This window comes from Corella eumyota, chromosome 1 (genome assembly GCF_963082875.1).
Source record: "Corella eumyota chromosome 1, kaCorEumy4.1, whole genome shotgun sequence".
NCBI lineage: Eukaryota > Metazoa > Chordata > Ascidiacea > Phlebobranchia > Corellidae > Corella > Corella eumyota.
This window is the reverse complement of record NC_137490.1, coordinates 17,782,640-17,803,006: the sequence shown is the minus strand read 5'-3', so window position 1 is coordinate 17,803,006 and position 20,367 is coordinate 17,782,640. Positions and strand designations below refer to the sequence as shown.

Genomic DNA, 20,367 nt, shown 5'->3' with positions numbered 1-20,367 from the left:
TTCAGATACATTTGTGGTAGGTAAATAAAATGAAATGGTCGGACTTAAACATCAATTCTTTAAACAGCAACGGAACGGTTGAAACTTTCTCAAAAGCAGTGTCAATATGGGTAAATCGACCAAATGTGTGTAATAAGCTGATAAGCTGTTGTATTGTATCAGAATTAAATCAAACAGAAATTAAATGCAACCCTAATGAGAATTCCCTTCCCCAAGAAACCCTTACATTTGTTAAAACTGATGTTTTTGAGAAATTAAAGGAGGTAAAATCTACATGTGGAAAATCACTGATAAATAGTAAAGACTATCTTGGTATAAATTTTATAATTAGAAAATTGGTTCCCAGAAGACCAGATTGTTACAAAAACAGTCATGAATTAGTGATTTCTTTTCCTGATCTTATTATTTTTGTGCCAATAACGGAAACCTATATGATTGCAAATAATGGCATGCTTTATTTACTATATTTTCATTTTTGTGAAAAATGTGCAAGCACAATATCAGCATGTAGTTTAAACTACAAGACAACTACTGACTCTGATGAAATTGAAACTGTGAATGTTTCGAAATTAAAAGATTGTTGGCCAACCGAAAAATGGATCAAAAATAAACTGTTGCCAACAATTATAAAATGGAGTAATGAAGAAATATTGAAACAAACAGAAAAGTCACAAAAACCTTCCATTTCCTTTCCACCATCTTTGTCACTTATTGACGCGGAGGTGTACACAAAAATGTATAACCATTTAAAAAAGAAATATGGACTTGAATTAGCCAAGGTTAGTGTAAATTAAACTTTAATTTGCCCAAAATTGCATATATTTATCTAACAACTATTTTTTCTATATGTTTTAAGGTTTGGCCAGAAGTAACTGACCCACAAAAATACGTTTATGAAGATGTTGCAATTGCTTCATATCTGATAACTCTTTGGCAACAAGAACGTGAAGATAAAAGCATTACCAAACAACAAAGCTTTGTTGATCTTGGGTGTGGAAACGGACTTCTTGTTTATATTTTAAATTCAGAAGGGGTAAGAATAAATGTTCAGTTGAGTAAAAATCAGAGATAATAATCTCTTAAATTTTATTAAATAAATGGGTAATTTTTTAAACTACTCGGTTAGAAAGAAATATTTTAAATACTTTTTATTCTACTCTTGTTTTACTTAGCATCCTGGCATGGGTTTAGATATAAGGAAGCGAAAAATTTGGGATTTATTTGAAGACAAAGCAAATTTAAAGGAATCAGTTGTGACACCAGAAAACCTGGAAACGATCAAAGGTTATGATTGGTTGTTAGGAAACCACTCAGATGAACTTACACCATGGATACCAGTTATGGCATTAAGGTGAAAAGAATTTTTTTTTCTGTTAAAATTTATGGTTTATTTTTTTGCAGAATTTTTATTGTGTTTTACCATATTTCAGATCAAGTTATAATACAAGGTTCTGGGTTCTTCCTTGCTGTTTTTTTGATTTTTATGGGAAATACGAAAGAAAAAAATCCTTACATGGACAGTACTGGGATTACTTGGATTTTGTGGAACAAGTTGGAAAAATATGTGGTTTTGATATGAAACAAGATGTTATGAGAATCCCATCAACAAAAAGGGTAAAAAAATAATAAATTTTTTGGCAAAAGATTTAAGAATTTTAATTCAAAAAATAATACATTTATTTTTAGGTTTGTTTTGTTGGTATGGAAAGAAAATATGAGGAATCTGATCATTTAAAAAAACTTCAAGATGTAGAACATTTTATTGAATCCAGAAAACATGTTGATTGTGTATTTACAAGTAGACCTAAAGAGGAAAAGATAAAAAATTGCACAAAGTTAGACAAAGGAATTCGAACAGAGATAGTGAAAACAATCGTTTCCAAACTCTTAGAAACCACAAACATAGAAATATGTAATTCTGGTAATATAATTAAATTTTTTGCATCTAATTTTCAATAAGCCTACTATTTTTAATTTTTGTTTTTTTTTATAATTGCCTCATCATCATTTTTTTTAAACAATTTGCTGTACAAGTACATTTAAATTAATTTTTAAACTGTTATTAATTACAAAGACACAAAATCATGGAATAAGGGTGGGAAGATAACTATCAGTGAAGCTGCTTTATTGTTTGATGATCAACAAAGATCAAAGCTGAAAAGTGAATGTGGAGGTTTACAAACCCTACTCAGAAACTATCACCAGGTAAAGATTTGTTTATTTCTACATGACCACTTTAAATAAGAATGTGTTAATGTAAAAACTTATTTCCAATCTCCCAAATACCCCTCTCTACTACTTCTTAATTTTTTGTATATTGAATTTAGGTTTTTGAAGTTAAAAATAGTCGTGTGAAAATAAGAAACTGGTGTGATTTAAATGAGCCGATAGTCAAAAAACGAAAAGTCATAAAAGGAGATTTTAAGAAGACGAAACCTTGTTGGTTTTATTCCAACCATCCTGATGGATGTCCAAGGGCTTCAAGTGAATGTTCTTTTGCACATGAAAATGACCTCATTGTTTTATCACGAGCAAAAAATAAAATTTTTTAATTTCATTCTAAATAATCTAAGTGCAGTGCAATCTTTAGAAAAACGTGGGTAAAATGTAAAATAAAAGGTATAACAAAAACAACCTGATTTTGATTGATGCAATCATTAAAATAATCAAGCACAAAAGTTTTTTAAAAGTAACTGCTAGCACTGGTTAGATATGTGCCACGACTTGTTGTCGACCTTCTAAGACTTCCTGCCGATACTTTCGGTCTCTGAACCGCCGTAGAAACAATTTGATATTGTGGGGTTGTCTCGTCAGAATATGTATTTTTCCGTTGAGATGACGTTCCACCTCTTGTGTGTCGTTTTCTCGACTCCCTAGTTGTCATGTTGCTACGGTAACCACCCCATTGTGAAGATGTCCATGAAAACGAAGTGGTGATGCGACCATCTGATGCACTCTTCTCTGTGGTTTTTTGGCGACTTGGTGGTAGACTGGTAACTCCAGTAGTCAACCTAACATCCATAAGTGAAAGAATTTTCGAAGCCTCTCTAAAAGATAACAATTGAATTCCTTATAAAATATAAAGGTAAAAAAATCCATATTTTATTATTATTTATACCTCATGACAATAAATAAAAATAATCCAAAAGTGGTATGGATTTTTTAAAAATTACTACATAACATGGTGTATTAAAAATATTTTTAGGTTAAACGTTTACCTTGCAAGTGGTCCTCCTCCCTTTTCCCTTTCCCTTAGCGCTCTCACCACTCTGATATCAGTTATACCAAGTGCATGAAAAGTTCTCATAATCTAAATAGAGATCATTAACCACCAACTTCTAATTTAGGGTCACATTAAGCAAGATTTGTGTATTTTAAATAAGAAATTCTTTGGCTTTAAGATGTGTTATGTTACCTGAAGTCGAACATAGTCACTACCATCCAATCCTAACATCTCAACAAGAGATCTTAAAGTTTTATCAGATTTAATTCCAACAGCTGACATGGACATAACAGCTTGTGATCGAAGTTCAGGGTTTGGGCTTATAATTCTTTCCCCCAATTCATCCAACAACCTTCATTGTGAAAAAAGGTCACTCAGCTATTTTTATTTTTTTTAAATTTGTTTATAAAAAAGCAACTTCAATAATTTGTTGTATTAAACAAAATATTGGTTAGAGGCTCATAAATGACATGTGTTTTAAATTGTTTTATGGAAATATTTATTAAAAAGTAAAATGGCAAAGCTATTGTAACAACTAATTACCTGGTTCTTAACCCCAATGCAGTAAAAGCTTGTGATACACCAAGTCTAACATCTCTTTTTGAATCATCCCATAACTTACTTTCAAGTATGGCAAATATTTCATCCTCTGTGTAAACCCTGAATATCTTCAATAAAATTAAAGTTTAACATTACGTTTACAACCTTAAAATAAACATTTTTGTTATTAAAAAAACAGTTAGTAAAATAACATCTTAAAAATTCAAAACTGCCACCACAAAACATAAAACAAATTGTTATTTACAAATGATGGTCCAGCATAAGCAATCAACAGGGCAGCTGCAAGTCTATCCTTCCACTTAGTTGCATTTTTAAGTTGTTTAATAATTGCCTTAACTGTCATAGCACTACTGCTGTCCAATCTTCTTATCAACACTTCAAGTGCTTGAGCATGCCAATTCCATTTGGTTGTACTCTAAAAAATGTGAAATCAAAAATATTTTTTTCAGTTTATAAAAATAAAAATATGAATGATTTTTCATTCATTTACAGTTCGTAAAAAACAAAAATATTTTTTTTAATTCGTAAAAAATGATTTTATACACCTGAATAACTTCCAACAGTTTGGATGTGGCAATATTACAAGATGTTGAATCATAAATGCCACATATTTCACCCAAACAAACTGAAGCCTGAAAGGAAATTTCTTCTGCATCTGGCATTGAAGCCAAATAATGAAGACTCTAAATAGACAAATAAATTATTAATTCATTATTAAAAAAAAGAATACCATTTCAAACTTTTTAACCATTAAGTTTGGCATTATATAATTTTTTTTAAAATTTTAAAATATTGCCAACGAATAAATTTGTTTTACTTCAATTAATTTTTGTATCTCCGGTATTTCATCAACATGTAGATATATCGCTCCCACATCATCACTACATGCAATATGCTCCAAAATATCAAGACAGACTTCTTGTTGACTTCCATCTAAGTGATTGTTTAACTCCAGTATAGCAGTGGGGTGCCATTCACCTTAATAAATAGGATTTAAATTTTATTTAAATATATATCTGTTTGTACAGAGGCTCAATTTCATACCAATTCTTATATTCTAAAAGCAATTAAATACCTAGTGTTATAAGTGCCTTTGCAATCTCAAACCGAACAGAGGAGAATTTTTCTTGAGCAAGGGCCTCAATAAGATTTGGTGTAATTTCGTCACAAGCAGTTATGCCCAATGAACCTAACGATCTTGCTGCATAAACTCGGTCATCTGCCCGCGATGAACTCACTAACACTTCTAACAAGTCCTAAAATATAAAACCAGTTTAATTTACTTCTTTTTAGGTTTTGGATACTTATTAACACTTACACTTAGTCGTGTTCTTTGGAGATGTGATAAAGGAAAACCAGATGATGATTTAAGTTTTTCTACAAATCTTACAGTGCTGTTAACTTTACGAAAAGATCGATTAGATGAAACACTTGATGGGGTTACTAAGTCACGAACAACAGCAATTCTGTTATATTATGTAAAACAGTATTAAAATTTTTGGTAGCATATATATTAGTAGGAATTAGGTAATAGCGAAAGTCAATATGTTTTATGCAATATAAATATTAATGACATTAAAAAAAACTAGCAAAACTGTGGCAAAAATTACTTTTTTTTATGCCGTTTTGGAATGTATAATCTTAGTTTGGTTTTAATTTGTAAATCTCTTTGATTACAGATGGAAGGTTGAACAGCAATTCCTTCATGGGGTTTTGCATCTGTCCATCTATCACTACAATATGGATAATTTTTCCCCATGTTCTAAAATAAATACCAAAATTCATTTTAAAAACAAAAATTTTAATTCAATAATAAAAAATATGCATTCAGATTTACATTGTAATATTTTTTTTTTTGATGTTTAGAGAAATTTAAAAAAATTATTAAAACTAAATTTTAAAATTGGGATTATTAATTACTATTTTGGTGAGGGGGACAACAGTTTTTGTTTCAGACTTTTCTGGAAGTATAGACACTGTAGAATCACTTATATTACTGCTTGGTGGTGTAGCTGTACTTGAAATTCTTGCTAAACTTCCTGCAGTGACTGATTGGGCATCACCTATAAAATAAATTACAAAATAATAAAAATCTTCATCACATTACTTCATTACAACATACTATTTGGATTTATTTTTTAGTATGTTATATATGCATTAAACTTATTACCTCTGCCATAGTTAACATAGTTCTGCATAACTTGCGTTTGTGGTGTTGTGCCTAAAAAAATAAAAGTAAATTTATAAATTATTGTAAATTCGTAAAGAAAATTTATTTTATAATAAATAATATGGTTTCCAAATTAAATATGATTGATTTTTTTTAACTTACTCGATCGTTGACTCTCTTTACTTTGTGGAAGGACAGGAGTTTGATTATCTCCTATATTAACAGACAAATTTGATGCTGCATATATCCTGTCATGAATTCTGTGAATTCTTTTCCGGATTTTCTCTAAATCGTCTCTCTAAATGTTAATTTTTAAAGAAACTTACACAAAAAAAATTTATATAAAATCCAAAATTATTTTTTTTCTATTAAAAACTTAATTACAAATCAAAACAAATTAAATCAGGTCAATTATTTTGTCATAATGCAACAATAGTAAGTTTGTGACATAAGAAAACTAATCACATACCATAATATCAAAGTTTCCTTTTGTAGCATCTTGTTCATTAAGCCAGGGTAAAACACTTGACTTATCAGAACCTCGAGAAAATATATTCTTCTTGACATAAGTATCAGGAACAGATAACCCAATATTGTGATAGGAAAGTGGGTTTTTCTAAAATACAGGATTAACTCTAGCGCCATATTGAATATCTTATATTGGGAATGACTTACCTCTAATAAAGGTCCCATATTTTCAGTATAACTAAATCTATGATGTCCAACATTCCAATACATATCAGCAACATCTGGTGTAGCAAAATTAACACCTAAATTATATAAAATATTTGTAAACAGAATTTGTTATAATTTTAATTAAATGTAAGTGAACCTGGCACACTGTTTCCTAATGGAGCAAGTTTAACAGCTTTCTTTGTGTAAGCAGTTGGTTTTGATAAAACTCCATCAGCATGTAATATAGATCTTGGTAACACTTCATGGCTAGGTTTAGGCTAAAATAAATTAAAAATTGTTTATATCTATGTTGCAATAAAGCATTAACATGTTATACTATAAAACTTTTATTAAACCTTGGTATCTGTTAACTGTGTATTCTTGTCTATGGATGTGTTCTGCAAAAATAAACATACATAAAAAGACATAAATTAATATTAAAGCTAAGTTGTTTTAAAATTTTGTGTTAATTTTATTTAACCTACATAAAATTCAGTTGTAAGTTTTTGAATTGAATTTTCTGAAACTATTTTTTCAAGTCGTCTTTCTAACCAAGATACTCTTTGCCTTAGCAATTCAGCATCCTTAATATTTTACAATTGTTAATATAAATGTTTTTAAAACTAAATATTAAAAATAAAGAAAACATATTAAAAATAAAAAAAAATATACATATAATGTTATTAAAGATTTTAAAGTTTTTTTAATTAATAAAAAGACTAATTTATTTTATGGTTTTTATTTTAAGTTTTTACATCCAGATGTAACTTTACAGCTTGATGTAATTTCTCCCGGTAACATTTAATTTCTTTGTTAAGGGTTTCAAGAATTCCTAAAATCAATTTTAAATGTTGACCCTAAATAACAAACTCAGTTTTAACTTTTTATTGTAACAAAGCTTCTATGCAGAAAGTCCTGGGTTTAATCCCTGCCTTCTTCTTGCCATAGAGCCTTTAAGTAAGGCGCTATAACTGGTATAAGCTTCTGCTGAGCCAAAACCCTGTCATCAGATTAATTAATAAGTAATTTTATTCGGTAATTCTAAACTGCAATATAAATAAATGAAATAATCTTATAACAGCAAATTTTTTATAGGATATTTAACATTTTGCTTGCATACCATTCGTTGGAGTACAAATATCTTCTTTAAAATAATTTCTTTTTCTTTGTTGGATTGTGAGTTCTCATATTGGTTAATAGCTTTATCCAAAGTTTCAATAACTTCAGTTGTTTCGTTAAGCTAGAAAAATCCGTTTTGCGTTAGGCTTTCAACAATTAATAAACAAAAAAAACAATATTTCATGAGAAAATTAAATATGTAGTCATTTTTGATTTAAAAACCCCTGTACTTAGTTTTTACCTGTTTATGTAAAAGCATGTCGGATCTGTGTAAAGTATTGTCAGGATGTTTTTTAGATCCTGAATGAAATCCTGAACCCCATAACTCAGTAACCATTTGAAGTTCTTTGTCACTTCTTCTTATAGACAACATATCAGCCTTCATGTTTTTTAACTAACAGACTAATGTCATAGATTAATAATATATTTATATTTGCTTATGGTCAAATGGTAAAACAAAATTGAAAAAATCTGTAGGTTTAATATTATATTTACTTATTTTTTTGAATATAAATGTATACACATACTTTGATATATGTTTGTTTGGAAATTCAAATTAATTAAATAATCAAGTAGCAAAATTCACAATCTTGATTTGGCGTCAATAGTTTCTCTAGGTTACTAAACCACTCAGCTGAATCAACAATAAATGACCAACTTAGAAACTCAACTTGTTTTCTTAAATTTGTAAAATTAAATTAGTTTTAAAAAAATTAAAATAAATAACAAAAAGTTTATAATAAAGCAATATCGTTTAAAAACAAGTAAGATTTTTGTTTGGTCACGTGAGGTCACGTACCGGTTCTTTACGTCACGTTTGTTATTGATTTTGTTTACTTTTTGGTTTGCTTTACTTTTTACAAAGGAAAAATAATTTACTCGTGTTTTAGTTGTACTTGTATTTGTTTATATTTTGTTAGTGGAATTTTTGCTAGTTTTTTCGCGGTACAGCTGCTGTGTCTAAGTTTTACGTTTGCAGTAACTAGAAAATCAATCTCAGATGGCCTTTAGGTGCTAATTCACTTTAGTTGTTAGTCAATACAAAAATAACGAAATTAAAAATGGATAATTCTGTGCACATAAAAGAGTTTCGTGAGAAATTTCAATCCTTTATTGAAGGTTTGCAAATTTAAGATTTATAGTTAACATATGATAATTTGTTATTGAACAAGTGATTTTATTTTTTGTTATTGTTTTTTTTAGATACCGAAGTTCGTAACACTTTTGATGAGAGAGATATTTATCGTTTAAATCAAAATGATACTTACGCTCTTTGTTTTATTAACTGGAGAAAAGGAAATGTAACGGATGCAGTAAAGTTGGCAAATGACACATTTCGTTGGAGAAAAGAAAAAAATATACCAGGTCATTTTTCTTTTCAACAATTCATAAATTCCTTCAGTCAAAATTTTTTTTTTGTAAAACAGTCTTTTTTTTATTCTATGATTGATAATCATGTTGTTTTTCATTGTTTAGATCTTAAAGTGGGTGATCTGGGAGATTCTTTAATGAAAAAAGGAATAATTTATCTTCATGGAAGAGCTAAAGATGAAACTAGATTAAGTAGATAATTAAACGTTTTGTGATGATGATTTCATTGTTTTCCATAATACTAAAGCTTTTATTTAGTGGATGTCAATAACATCTTTATAAGAAATTGTATTTAAGTAGTTGTTCTTAAAGGCTTCATTATGTGCAGTGTATTTTGTGACGAGACTACAAACTAAAGATATGAAAGCTCAAACTCAGAAGTTGCTTACTTTTTGGCTGGAAAGAATGCAGCAAGCTGAACCTGGAAAGCATATTACTTTTTTAATGGATGTCAGCAAATCATCTTTAGCCAATGTAGATCTAGGTGGAATTAAGTTTATGTTGGATTGTTTTACCCATTATTTTCCAGAAATGTTAGGTGAGTTATATCAAAAGATTTTTTATTGAACTTAACATGATAACAAGACTTTTTATGTTTTGCTTTTAATTATTATCAATTTTTTTACTATTAGTTAATAATGCTGTTTCTTGTTAAAGTTATTGTTTATATGTTGCAGTTCAATTTTTGATAAATTTAGAAGTTTATATTAACAGTAATTTCATGTTTGTTTTGTAGAAAAAATTATTATTCTGGAAATGCCCTGGATAATGAATGGTAAGTATTTATTACTTGTGTCCACCTACTAAATTTTTCTACTTGAATTAACATAGTTAATAAAACATTAATTTATTTGCATATTTTTGTATGTAGCAATTTGGAAAGTTGTTAAAAATTGGATGACAGAAGAACAACGAAAGCGAACAGTTTTTTGCAGTTTTAAAGATCTTAAACAACATGTAGCTCCTGATCAAATATCAAAATATATGAATGGACTGGTAAATTTTTATTTTAATTACAATAGATCAATAGAGTAAAAAGGCTATGACAAGGCGTTTTTATGACCATGCTGCTAATAATGATATAGTGCTTGCAAGATGGTTTTTCATTATTTTTTAAATGAATCATACTACAAACCTTTGAACCTATTACAAACTGCAATATTTCAATACAGTTCTGTGTGGCATTGGTTTAAAGCTAACATTTAAATTTAACTAGAAAAATCCCATTTTGTATAGGATGATTGGGAGTATAGTTACCCGCCTTTTCCAGATGATTTAGTTCAGTTTAATCTTCAATATTGTGATGCTGATCGTTCAACTTCAGAAGAAGCTGATAGTTTGTTGGGTGAGTTCTGTTTGTTTTGTTGATAGTTAAATTCTAAAGTCAACACTAAGCATGTGTTGGCTTGGTCTTTTTTCACATATAATTTATATTTTTGACATTTTTATGGCTACTTTGACATAGTAAAACTTTAATCTTAATAGTGTTAAGTTATTTGCCAATAACGTTTTAAAAATAGTTTACATTTTATCTTTTTGCAAAATACAAAAAATGTATATTTTGTAATTATAAAAACTGTATAAAATTTTCTGTTGAAATTTTTAACAATCAATAGTTAATATTAATGGAATTTTGCTACATTTTTAATAAATTGCATCTGACGCAATAAAAATAAATACAAGTAATTGATCATTTAATTAAGGATGTGTCAGTATTTACATTTTGTTGGACAGTGATTTGCAAAATTGAATAGGAAGTAGCTGCATAATTGTTACACATCCTTATTACCTTTGTTAACATTATGGGTGGGCCATGATATACTGTACAGGATACTTCTATGACAGTACAATAACATTAAATCCATTTTTACAAATGTTGTGGTTGACTAAATGTTATTGATCGTGAATAATGCAATTAGTTCATGGCATACATTTAAAAATAGCACAATTTAAAAACCATTTATAATCCAGTTATTTAAATTGTAGCAATTTGGATTTTTGGCTTAGGGTTGTATTTAATCTTCTTTGTTTATAATTTTTTGTTTGTTGCTCTTTGTTTTTTTTGTTAATTCTATTAGGATTAAGATTTTTATGTTAAGTCAATAATAAATTTTAAATCATTTCGTAGAAGAAAACATCGAAGAGTTAAAAAATGAGAACAGTGACGTTGACATAGAACCAATTCCCTCCACCACAGCAACTCCAATCCACAAATCAAAAATGGAAGAAAACAACAACTTGGACGACGAAAAATCAGAATACAATGAATCGATTTTAGAAGAAGACACCCCCACGCTTACCCCCTTGAAAAAAGTTGATCACAATGATTTGCTATCAAGCAGAAACCGTGCCAAGTCTGAGCCTGCCTTTAACGAGATTCATAATCTTAGAAAACACAAGAAAACACATTCTAACTCTTCAAGTATTAATTATAAGTCAACAATTGCATTAGTACATGCAGAACCAGGAGATTCGATGGATAATATTCATTTAAGATCAAATGGAAGAACAAGTTCTGAAAGCCAGGTTGTAATACCAGATGTTTCTAGCCCTTCAAACAACAGTTTGATGTCATCAAATACAAGCAATAAAGGTAAGTCATGTTTTATTGTTTTTTCTATTAATCCTTTTAAATTGTAAATACTTTTATTACGATTTTTCACATTTTTTAAATGTTTTTAGCTACCTCAGTTAAACCGAAAAAGAGTTCTTCAAATCAGATTACCAAACCGCAGGGTGAAGTTAAACTGGGTTCGTTACTAATAATGAGGTAATAAACTATAAACAATATGCTTAATATAAACAATAAACAATATGCCTTTTTAGGGGAACTTTTATACTTTTATTGTTTGGCTTATAAAAATCGGTAGGCCCATATACTTATGTTTAATACTTTATTACTAATATATATACCTTTAATGAATTATTAATTTTATTTTTTTTTTATTTTTAGTCCATCATATGAAGTTGTATTTGATGAGCCATCTAGAGACCAACATAGTGGTCGATATCGAGCTTGTGTTGTATTGAGGTGTCCTGAGAACAGCAATAGTAACAAAAGTGTGGCCTTTAAGGTGAAAACCAACTTTCCAGAAAGATATCATGTCAAACCCAGCTCAGGGATTGTTTCACCAGGTAAGTTTTAAACTCTTATAATTAATTAAATTTTAATTTTAAGTACTGGCAGCATGGTATAGTGGTTAGAGCGCATGACTCACTACAAGAGGTTGTTGGTTCGATTCCCATTTCTGTCATGCTGTCAACATTTAATCAGCACCAACATTTAATCAGCACCAACACTTAATTAGCAGCTTACTTATCAGACAATTATAATATATAATGTTCCAAACTGCCAAAGGCAACTAGAGACTGGGTTGGGGTAACTGATGTTATTCTATGTTTATGATATGAAGTTGACCTTCCCACATCGATGATAAATAAATATAAAAAAGTACTGCCACTAACAATTAAATCACTTCTTTAACTAAACTTTCATTCTATTTTTTATAGGTACAACAACCACAATAAGAATAAACTTGGGTGGAAATAATGAAGATACATTAACTCGAGATCGATTTCTGATCTTGTATCAGGAGATTATTGATATTGGGGGAAGTGTGCAGGAATTTTGGAATACTCACCAAACTAGAGAGTCTAGATTTGAACATAGGTAATTAGTTACTCTGTTTTCGGTAAAAAATGTTGAAGAAATGTGTGGTTATTATCAGATGATTTAAAAAAAATAAATTTTCAAATCAAATTAACAAGATTGTTTTAGTTTTTTTGAACTTTGTAATATTTATTTTTATGTCACTTTTAAAGGTTGAAAGTTAGACTGGATAAAACTGCACCCAACCATTTGATAGATAAAACACCAAAAAAGGTAAAACCACAACCTCTTACTCAAGCTAACCACCAAAATCATATAAACCCAAACTCGGACTTAACCAAACTCACTCAAGAAGTGGCAAGTCTGAAAAAAATTGTAAGTTTGAAGATAAAACTTTTGTTTAGCTTTTACTTAAAAACTGGCAAACTTTGCATTTATATCTAGTTTAAGAAAAGATTCAATTTTTTTACATTTTGACTAAATAATTAAATTTTTTACATTTTTTAACATTTGCTTACAGTTTACTAGTAAGTAAAAAGAGCAACCTATACCGCATGTATATGTATATCTAGTTAGGACTTATATGTTTTTGTCGAAGGTAAAAAACACTGAGGAAGATTGCCAACATCTTAGAATGAGATTAAATCACTCAATCGTCATCCAAGCTCTGTTACTAATCCTACTTTTCTTTATTCTCTACGAACTCTCAATTCTTAATTCTTTGTTGCAGTTAGGTAAATTAAAACAGCTTCAAAACGACATAAACCCTGACGAGGTGTATGACGACGTTGACTTATAGTTAATTTTAGGCAAAAACATTTTTGTTTTTTTAAAAGTATTTTTATTCCATCTATTGTGAAGGGAAAGCACTTAATTACTTGGGTTAATTATTTCTTTATTAGTGATGTTTAGGGTACTTGGCTGGTGTATTAATTCTTAATGCAAATTTTAAATTTTTCATAATATTTTTTAGGCCAATGTTAAAATTTTATTTTTTGTCTTCCATTTGTTGCATTATTGTCTTCCATCTACAACCTATTAATACTAGAAAAATTTTTGTTTAAAAATTAACTATTGTTATGAAATTTTAGTTTTTAGCGAACAGTTATGCAAAAAAGTAATCTGCAGTGTTTTAAGCGTGTACATTTTTATCTTCCATAATTTAATTTGTCTTCTACTTCATATTAGATCTGTTTTTTCGGTTAACATTAATCTAATGTTGCAATATTTTAAATTTTGTGTTTTTTGTCAACAATATTTGTAATTCATTTTAAAACATAAATTTATCTGTGTTACTAACAACATTGTACAATAGCATTTGTGTATTATTAATTTCATTGTTTTAAATTTCATCCATTTCTTATTCACATTCTTTTGATGATCTTCTATATTTCTAAACAAAATTTGTCATTTGAAAATATGGTAGTATTCATTGAAATTTTTGATTATTCATTTACAATAATTGTGAAAATTTGTTTTTTTCAGAATGTGTTAAAAATTAGGTTAAATTTGCAATTATGAAAAAGTGGAAAAATATATTTTTTATTTGGAGAAATCGAATAAATTTAAAAATTTCTGGTAAGTAATTTTTAATTATTGGTTATAACTTACAACCTAGTAATAATAATTTTATTTAATAATAAAATCATTTCCTAATTATCTGGTAATTTTATTAAATCATTTTTATTTTTTTAGTTTTTTTGTTTGTATTTTGTGTTGTTGGATTGATAATAACAGAATCGTTAATATATGATAATCCAACACAAACCAGACCTTTAATTATTGCACACCGAGGTAGTTGTGGTAAGTATTTTTAATTAATTAAATAATTGTTATTATGAAACAAAACTAATATTATATATATATAACATTTCAACCAATGTCTAGATCGTAAAAGGCGCATTTTTTATCAACATTAAATTAGGAAAAAAATGCTTTTTAATTTTTTTGTGCTAATCTAGTTTAAATTTATGTTCCATGCAGGAATGCTTCCTGAACACACAGTAGAAGCTTATAAATTAGCAGTTCGTCAAGGTGCTGATATTATTGAATGTGATGTTGGAATAACCAAGGTTTGCTAAAATTTTTATTTTCTAACCACTAAAAAATAAATTCAATCCAAAAAATTTTTAATTTTAAAAATTGTTGTGATTTTATTCGAGATTAGGATCTGTATTTAATATGCACACATGATGTTGGGTTGAATGCAACAACCGACGTTCACTCAAGACCAGAGTTTCGAGACCGTGTTAAAACACACATCATCGATGGTGTTAAACAAACTGATTATTTTGCCAATTATTTTACCCTTAAAGAACTAAAAACTATAAGAAAAGTATGTAGTAATGTTTATTTTATGTTCTTTCTATTTTTTAATTAAAAAAAAGTATTTTCATTACTTTTTTAAATTTTTTTAGGTGCAGTCAAGACCGTACAGGGACCAATCTTACAATGGCAAATTTTCAATTGCAACTTTCGATGAATATGTTGCTGTTGCAAAAAATATCAGCAACAAGCGTGTTATTGGAATTTACCCAGAGACTAAAAATCCTGAATATTACAACCAATTTCTTACTAACACAACGATGGAAGATTTATTATTAGCTTCCTTATTAAAACATGGGTATACAGAACCTACACTAACTTGTTATATTCAATCTTTTTCTGAAGACAGTCTTCGGTATATGTCACCTTCTACCAAACTACCTCTTATATACCTAACAAAGAAGGAATTAAATAACTCAAAAATGAAAGATTTGTCGAAGTTTTTGTATGGTTTGGGTCCTGATAAAAAACTTATTGTGCAAGTTGATCCAAAAACAAATTATATTTCTGCAAAAACTGATTTTATTGAAAGAGCGCATGCTTTAGACTTGAAGGTAAGTTGTAACACAAGTACATCAATTCATAGACATTAATTATTTTAAATTCTTTTGTTAAGGTCCATACGTGGGTTATGAGAAATGAATATATGTTCCTAGCATGGGATTACGGTAGTGATCCATATAGAGAATACGAGATGTTTGTTAAACTTCAGGTTGATGGAATGTTCGCTGATTTTTCGTGGTCATTATCTAATTATTTAGATGAGAAATTTCCAAAGTAGTGCTTGGGCATTGTGTATAAATTTTCAATTGAGGTACTAAACATTGTTTGTTTGTAATATTTATTTTCGCTATCGTTACACTTTTTTTTCTCTTTTTCCATGCGCCTGATCACTTTTTTACAAATATATTTAAAAGTTAAGTTATATAAATAGAAAATAACCTAGAATTAAAACACCTTATCCAATGGTTTGAGTGACATAATTAGGTCTAGTTTTGTTGACGAAAAAACATCCCAAACGTAGTTCTATTTAATACATTTATTTTTTACTTTTTCGTTTACTGTTTACTTAAGATAAGCAGCGTATTTTTAGACGGGGTTATATATTTGTAAACTGCTGTTAATAAGATGTTTGGGTATTATTGCGATCCCACGTTTAAGTTATTTAATACTGGTCGAGTCCACCTAAACTGATCTCAACTTTGGGTCCGGTATTTAATGAGAATTCATTTTTTTTGTGACCAAGCCAGTACAAAAGTTACAATCTTTTAAACCAAATAAAAAAAACGCAAAAAAGCCCCGTAAAAATGCACCATATGACACCTTTTTTTTATATTTATTTAGTTTTTTTTTTATGTTAAGTGATCTATAAACGCGTTAACTTAAAAAATGTAATAGCTTGCTTTTTTTTGATTTAGGAGTTCTTAAAATTTACATCACCAATTTCGCAAAATGGCCTGATTTCGCATTTGTGCAAACATGGTCCACACGAAACACTGTTCATATAAAGGGTAATCAACTGTCAAAATACTGAACCACATACTGCGTCAATAAGTCTACAATGCGATTTCCTTATTTGTGTTTGTTTGCGAAAATTTGGGACGTTTTTAATGCCTTGTATTGACTGAATGGACCCATTCGTTTGTTCAGTGCTCGAAGTTTTATGTAGATCCGACAGCATAAAAAGTTCCTGTATCAATTATTATTAACACATTTGGTTAGTGAAAGTGTATATCGTTATGAAGTGTTTTTACGGTGAGTTTTTACTTATCATCAATTTTGTATAGTCAGAAGGGTAGAGTATTTAAACCATCATTTTTGATTTTTCCCCAGTTTTTGCGTTGGTTTGGTGCAGTTATATTTGGTGCGTAGCGTCTGATGATAGAGTGATTGAAGGATTGCCGGCAGATCGTCCTTTAATTATTGCTCATCGTGGAAGCTCAGGTAAGACAACCTTTTTGTATTTATTTAACCAATATACTATCTGTTGGCTTATTAAACATGTTGTTAATAGTTAAACGATATCTTAACTCAACATACAACTACAGGTAGGCTACCGGAACATTCAGTTGAAGCTTACAAATTAGCTATTGAAGAAGGAGCTGATGTTATTGAGTGCGATCTTGCTGTTACAAAAGTAACTTACATATTCACTCAAAAAAAAGTTTATTTTAAAAATCTTGCAGCTATGATACTATAAAATTTTATGAAAAAACGGTTTGTTAAAACGAGTCCTTTATTGTATTTTGTTTTTTGCCTTAGGATGCAAAGTTGGTTTGTACGCATGAACCTTGGTTGAATGCGTCCACTAATGTTCACACAAGACCTGAGTTTAAAGATCGTATTAAAACTTACACAATTGCCGGGAAATCAAGAACGGATTATTTTACAATTGATTTCACATTGGAGGAACTTCAAACTTTGAAAAAGGTATATTATATTTTATTAGTTATTTAGTATTTAAGTAGTTAATTATTAAACATTTTCCCCTTATACATGTTTAAATATTTACAAAAATAAACGCACGTTTAACAAAAAAACATGATATAATATGACTTATTTACCAGCCTCTAGTACTATTTACATTTACTATGTACTATTGACATATTACCAGTATATGGTAATTTCTTATTTGTGCAAGCATTACAACATTAATCTATGCAATTAAAAACGAAAACATTCACAATTTAAATAGCAAAGTTGCAACAAAATTTCCAGTAATATAACATTCAATACAGTACAAGTACATATCATTTTATAAAAAAACGTCACTTTCTTAAAATACAAGAAATTTTTTCATGGTGCCCTCTTGTACTAACTTGACTAACTCTTTGGCCAAGTTTTCTTCTAATTGGCGTATTTCCGATTCAGTTAAGCCAAACCATTTATCAGCTTGACAGTAGGCCGTCCTGTAAAATTTAAACGTAGAGATGGTTGTCATTTGGTCCAATTCCCTTACAATTTTGCTTTGATGTAATTCAGGAAAATCCACTTGTATTGTAATAAGCTTATACACGCACATGTACGCCGGCTCTTTTCCAACATTTGTCTGTTCCCAAGCTTTGGTTTTTGCTTTTAGTTGTTCAATCCAATCCGCGGATAGTGGACCTCGTTCTGCCTTTGCACAACTTATTAGGTTCGGATCAAACTTTGGATCGACCTTATGCGGAATATTGCTGTTATCCGCTATATCATAAAACGCGACTCTTCGGTTTGCTAGATCATCGTGTGATAACTGAAACGCATTGCTTTCTGTTCCGAAATCTTTTAGACACAGAGTATAGCTTGTCAGATGAAATGATCTTCCGAGGGTTTCATTGGAAAAGACTGTGTACACATAGGGGTAAAAATCGTTCGTTACTTGGTTCATTACGTAATCGCCTTGCAGTATTTCTTCCATTGCCTTCGGGCATGAATTCTTAAACAAAATATCATTTTTCGTGCAACGTCCTACTTTCCCATCGTCAGTTATTTGTTGGTTGCTTTGAATAACAACACCTTCGCCTCCCCCAGTTTTGATTTTATTAGAATGAGCTGCAGACCAGTGATAGCCAGCATTAAATTCGTCCACTGTAAACGGAAGAACGATGCGAAATTCTCTTAAAAATGTCAATCCTTTAACCATTTTACAACTTTTTGTTACTTATAATATATCCTGTGTAAATAATTATCTGCACAACTAAAATTAAATAACAAACAACAATTGGTTTTAATAAAATATAAAAATCATTCTATCTTTGCATATCACGATTTATCTTAGGCCTAGTTTTGTGGTAGTCATTTGCGGAAACGAGTTTTGGAACGTTATTTTTAAATTGTCATGATTATATTCATGTTTGTGCATTTTTTGCATAACTTAGTAAACCTGACATGTAATTAAAACTAGTACTCAATAATTGGGCTACCAGTACAAGTGTTCGTATTATTACATTTTAAATATCTTTTTTAAACTTAATTTATAGATACAGACACGTTCCTACAGAGATCAATCTTACAATGGCAAATTTGCAATGGCTTCTTTTGATGAATATGTTGCTGTCGCAAAAAACAGCAGCAACAATCGAGTTATCGGAATTTACCCAGAAACTAAAATTCCAGTATTTTTCAACGAGTTCCTAAAAATGAGTGGTACAACAATGGAAGATTTGCTAATTCAGTCTTTGAACAAACATGGCTACGACAAATCTACTTCGCCTTGTTTTGTTCAGTCATTTTCTGAAGATAGTCTAAAGTACATGTCTCCCCTAACAAAACTGCCTCTAATATATCTTATTGAGGCCACCATTTCACTTGCTAAGATGGGCGAAATTGCAGATTATTGCTACGGCCTAGGTCCCTCTAAAACTGCTATCGTTACAGTTAACCCCGCTACTAACCAAGTGCTGTCCGAAACGGACTTTCTTGCAAAGGCGCATTCTTATGGCTTGAAGGTACGTATTCTATAAATATTTATAAATGGTCGCGCGGCTCGTTTTAACGGGAATTATAAGACAGTGCCAAAAACTAAAAGCAGATAATTGCTGTTTTATTTTTACACGTTTTAATTTATCACGTCTGTTTTAAAAAGCAAATTACTTGCTTAAAATTAAAAAAATGACTTAGTTTTAAAATTAAACCTTTTTTTTGATTAATTAAGTCAATATGTGGTTTAAATTTACTACAATTTATCATTAATCAAATGTCAACAACATTCTTTAAATTGTTTATAACTTTCAGGTACATCCATACACGTTTAGAAACGAGTACATGTTTCTTGCTTATGATTACGGTAGCGATCCTTACTTTGAATACAAAAAATTTATCGATCTTGGAGTTGATGGCTTGTTCACTGATTTTCCTGGATCTCTCGCTAATTATCAATCCTTGATTGCTCAGGAAAGTGGTGGTGGTTCAACTATGCTATCCCCTTTTACGATTTCTACCTTTTTTGCTGCGTTCTCGGTATATTTCTTGACGATGCTTTCTAATTAGGCTTCTACAATTTGTTTAAAGCATATACCATATATTCAAATTAAAATTCTTTGTATCGTGATCTTTTTTTTAAGTAAACGTGATGTCTGTATAAAATATTGAATAGCCTAAGCTAAAATGTTCGTGCAATTACTTGCTTCGACAGTCAGAATTTACCATTAATGGATAGCTAGAAATACATTATAATATTTCAATTTTTCTTTAAAATTAAGCTTTAGTAAATATGTATTTGATGTTTTAAGGTTTCTTTTAATTACGTAACGTAAAAGTCTGGGTTTATTTTTGTTAAAAAACATCTTAAATCAAAGCCTCTTTTACACCTAATTTCACTGTCTAAAGTTA

The 20,367-nt window shown here is 29.4% G+C and overlaps 4 protein-coding genes across 4 annotated transcripts; 3 read left to right on the top strand and 1 right to left on the bottom strand.

Annotated features, from left to right (window-relative positions):
• Nucleotide 1: 1 nt before the first annotated feature.
• Nucleotides 2-3,422, top strand: LOC145753210 (putative tRNA (uracil-O(2)-)-methyltransferase). The gene is made up of 8 exons (XM_082569610.1): nt 2-779; nt 857-1,033; nt 1,173-1,351; nt 1,431-1,614; nt 1,687-1,921; nt 2,075-2,205; nt 2,328-3,085; nt 3,206-3,422. Exons 1-7 carry the CDS (start codon nt 30-32, stop codon nt 2,550-2,552), a joined length of 1,881 nt encoding a protein of 626 aa, XP_082425736.1. The 5' UTR covers nt 2-29; the 3' UTR covers nt 2,553-3,085; nt 3,206-3,422.
• LOC145753199 (uncharacterized) lies at nt 2,380-8,212 on the bottom strand. Its single transcript, XM_082569601.1, has 21 exons — nt 7,990-8,212; nt 7,750-7,869; nt 7,385-7,486; nt 7,115-7,213; nt 6,986-7,027; nt 6,787-6,907; nt 6,630-6,724; nt 6,424-6,570; nt 6,117-6,252; nt 5,955-6,005; nt 5,705-5,847; nt 5,395-5,546; nt 5,103-5,250; nt 4,860-5,040; nt 4,602-4,762; nt 4,330-4,467; nt 4,029-4,199; nt 3,767-3,891; nt 3,416-3,575; nt 3,219-3,310; nt 2,380-3,047 (listed from the first exon to the last, which is right to left on the bottom strand). The coding sequence occupies exons 1-21, from the start codon at nt 8,131-8,133 to the stop codon at nt 2,684-2,686; spliced, it is 2,892 nt and encodes a 963-aa protein (XP_082425727.1). The 5' UTR covers nt 8,134-8,212; the 3' UTR covers nt 2,380-2,683.
• Nucleotides 8,213-8,622: 410 nt separating this feature from the next.
• Nucleotides 8,623-20,092, top strand: LOC145745029 (uncharacterized). Its single transcript, XM_082563017.1, has 18 exons — nt 8,623-8,867; nt 8,952-9,113; nt 9,225-9,311; nt 9,448-9,657; nt 9,856-9,894; nt 9,991-10,115; nt 10,356-10,464; nt 11,248-11,712; nt 11,802-11,889; nt 12,073-12,254; nt 12,630-12,789; nt 12,942-13,104; nt 13,328-13,463; nt 16,888-16,998; nt 17,103-17,191; nt 17,317-17,484; nt 19,017-19,484; nt 19,771-20,092. Exons 1-18 carry the CDS (start codon nt 8,810-8,812, stop codon nt 20,023-20,025), a joined length of 3,075 nt encoding a protein of 1,024 aa, XP_082419143.1. The 5' UTR covers nt 8,623-8,809; the 3' UTR covers nt 20,026-20,092.
• Nucleotides 14,215-16,731, top strand: LOC145745040 (uncharacterized). Its single transcript, XM_082563029.1, has 7 exons — nt 14,215-14,307; nt 14,425-14,532; nt 14,713-14,801; nt 14,897-15,064; nt 15,147-15,608; nt 15,671-15,868; nt 16,473-16,731. The coding sequence occupies exons 1-6, from the start codon at nt 14,247-14,249 to the stop codon at nt 15,833-15,835; spliced, it is 1,053 nt and encodes a 350-aa protein (XP_082419155.1). The 5' UTR covers nt 14,215-14,246; the 3' UTR covers nt 15,836-15,868; nt 16,473-16,731.
• Nucleotides 20,093-20,367: the final 275 nt, after the last annotated feature.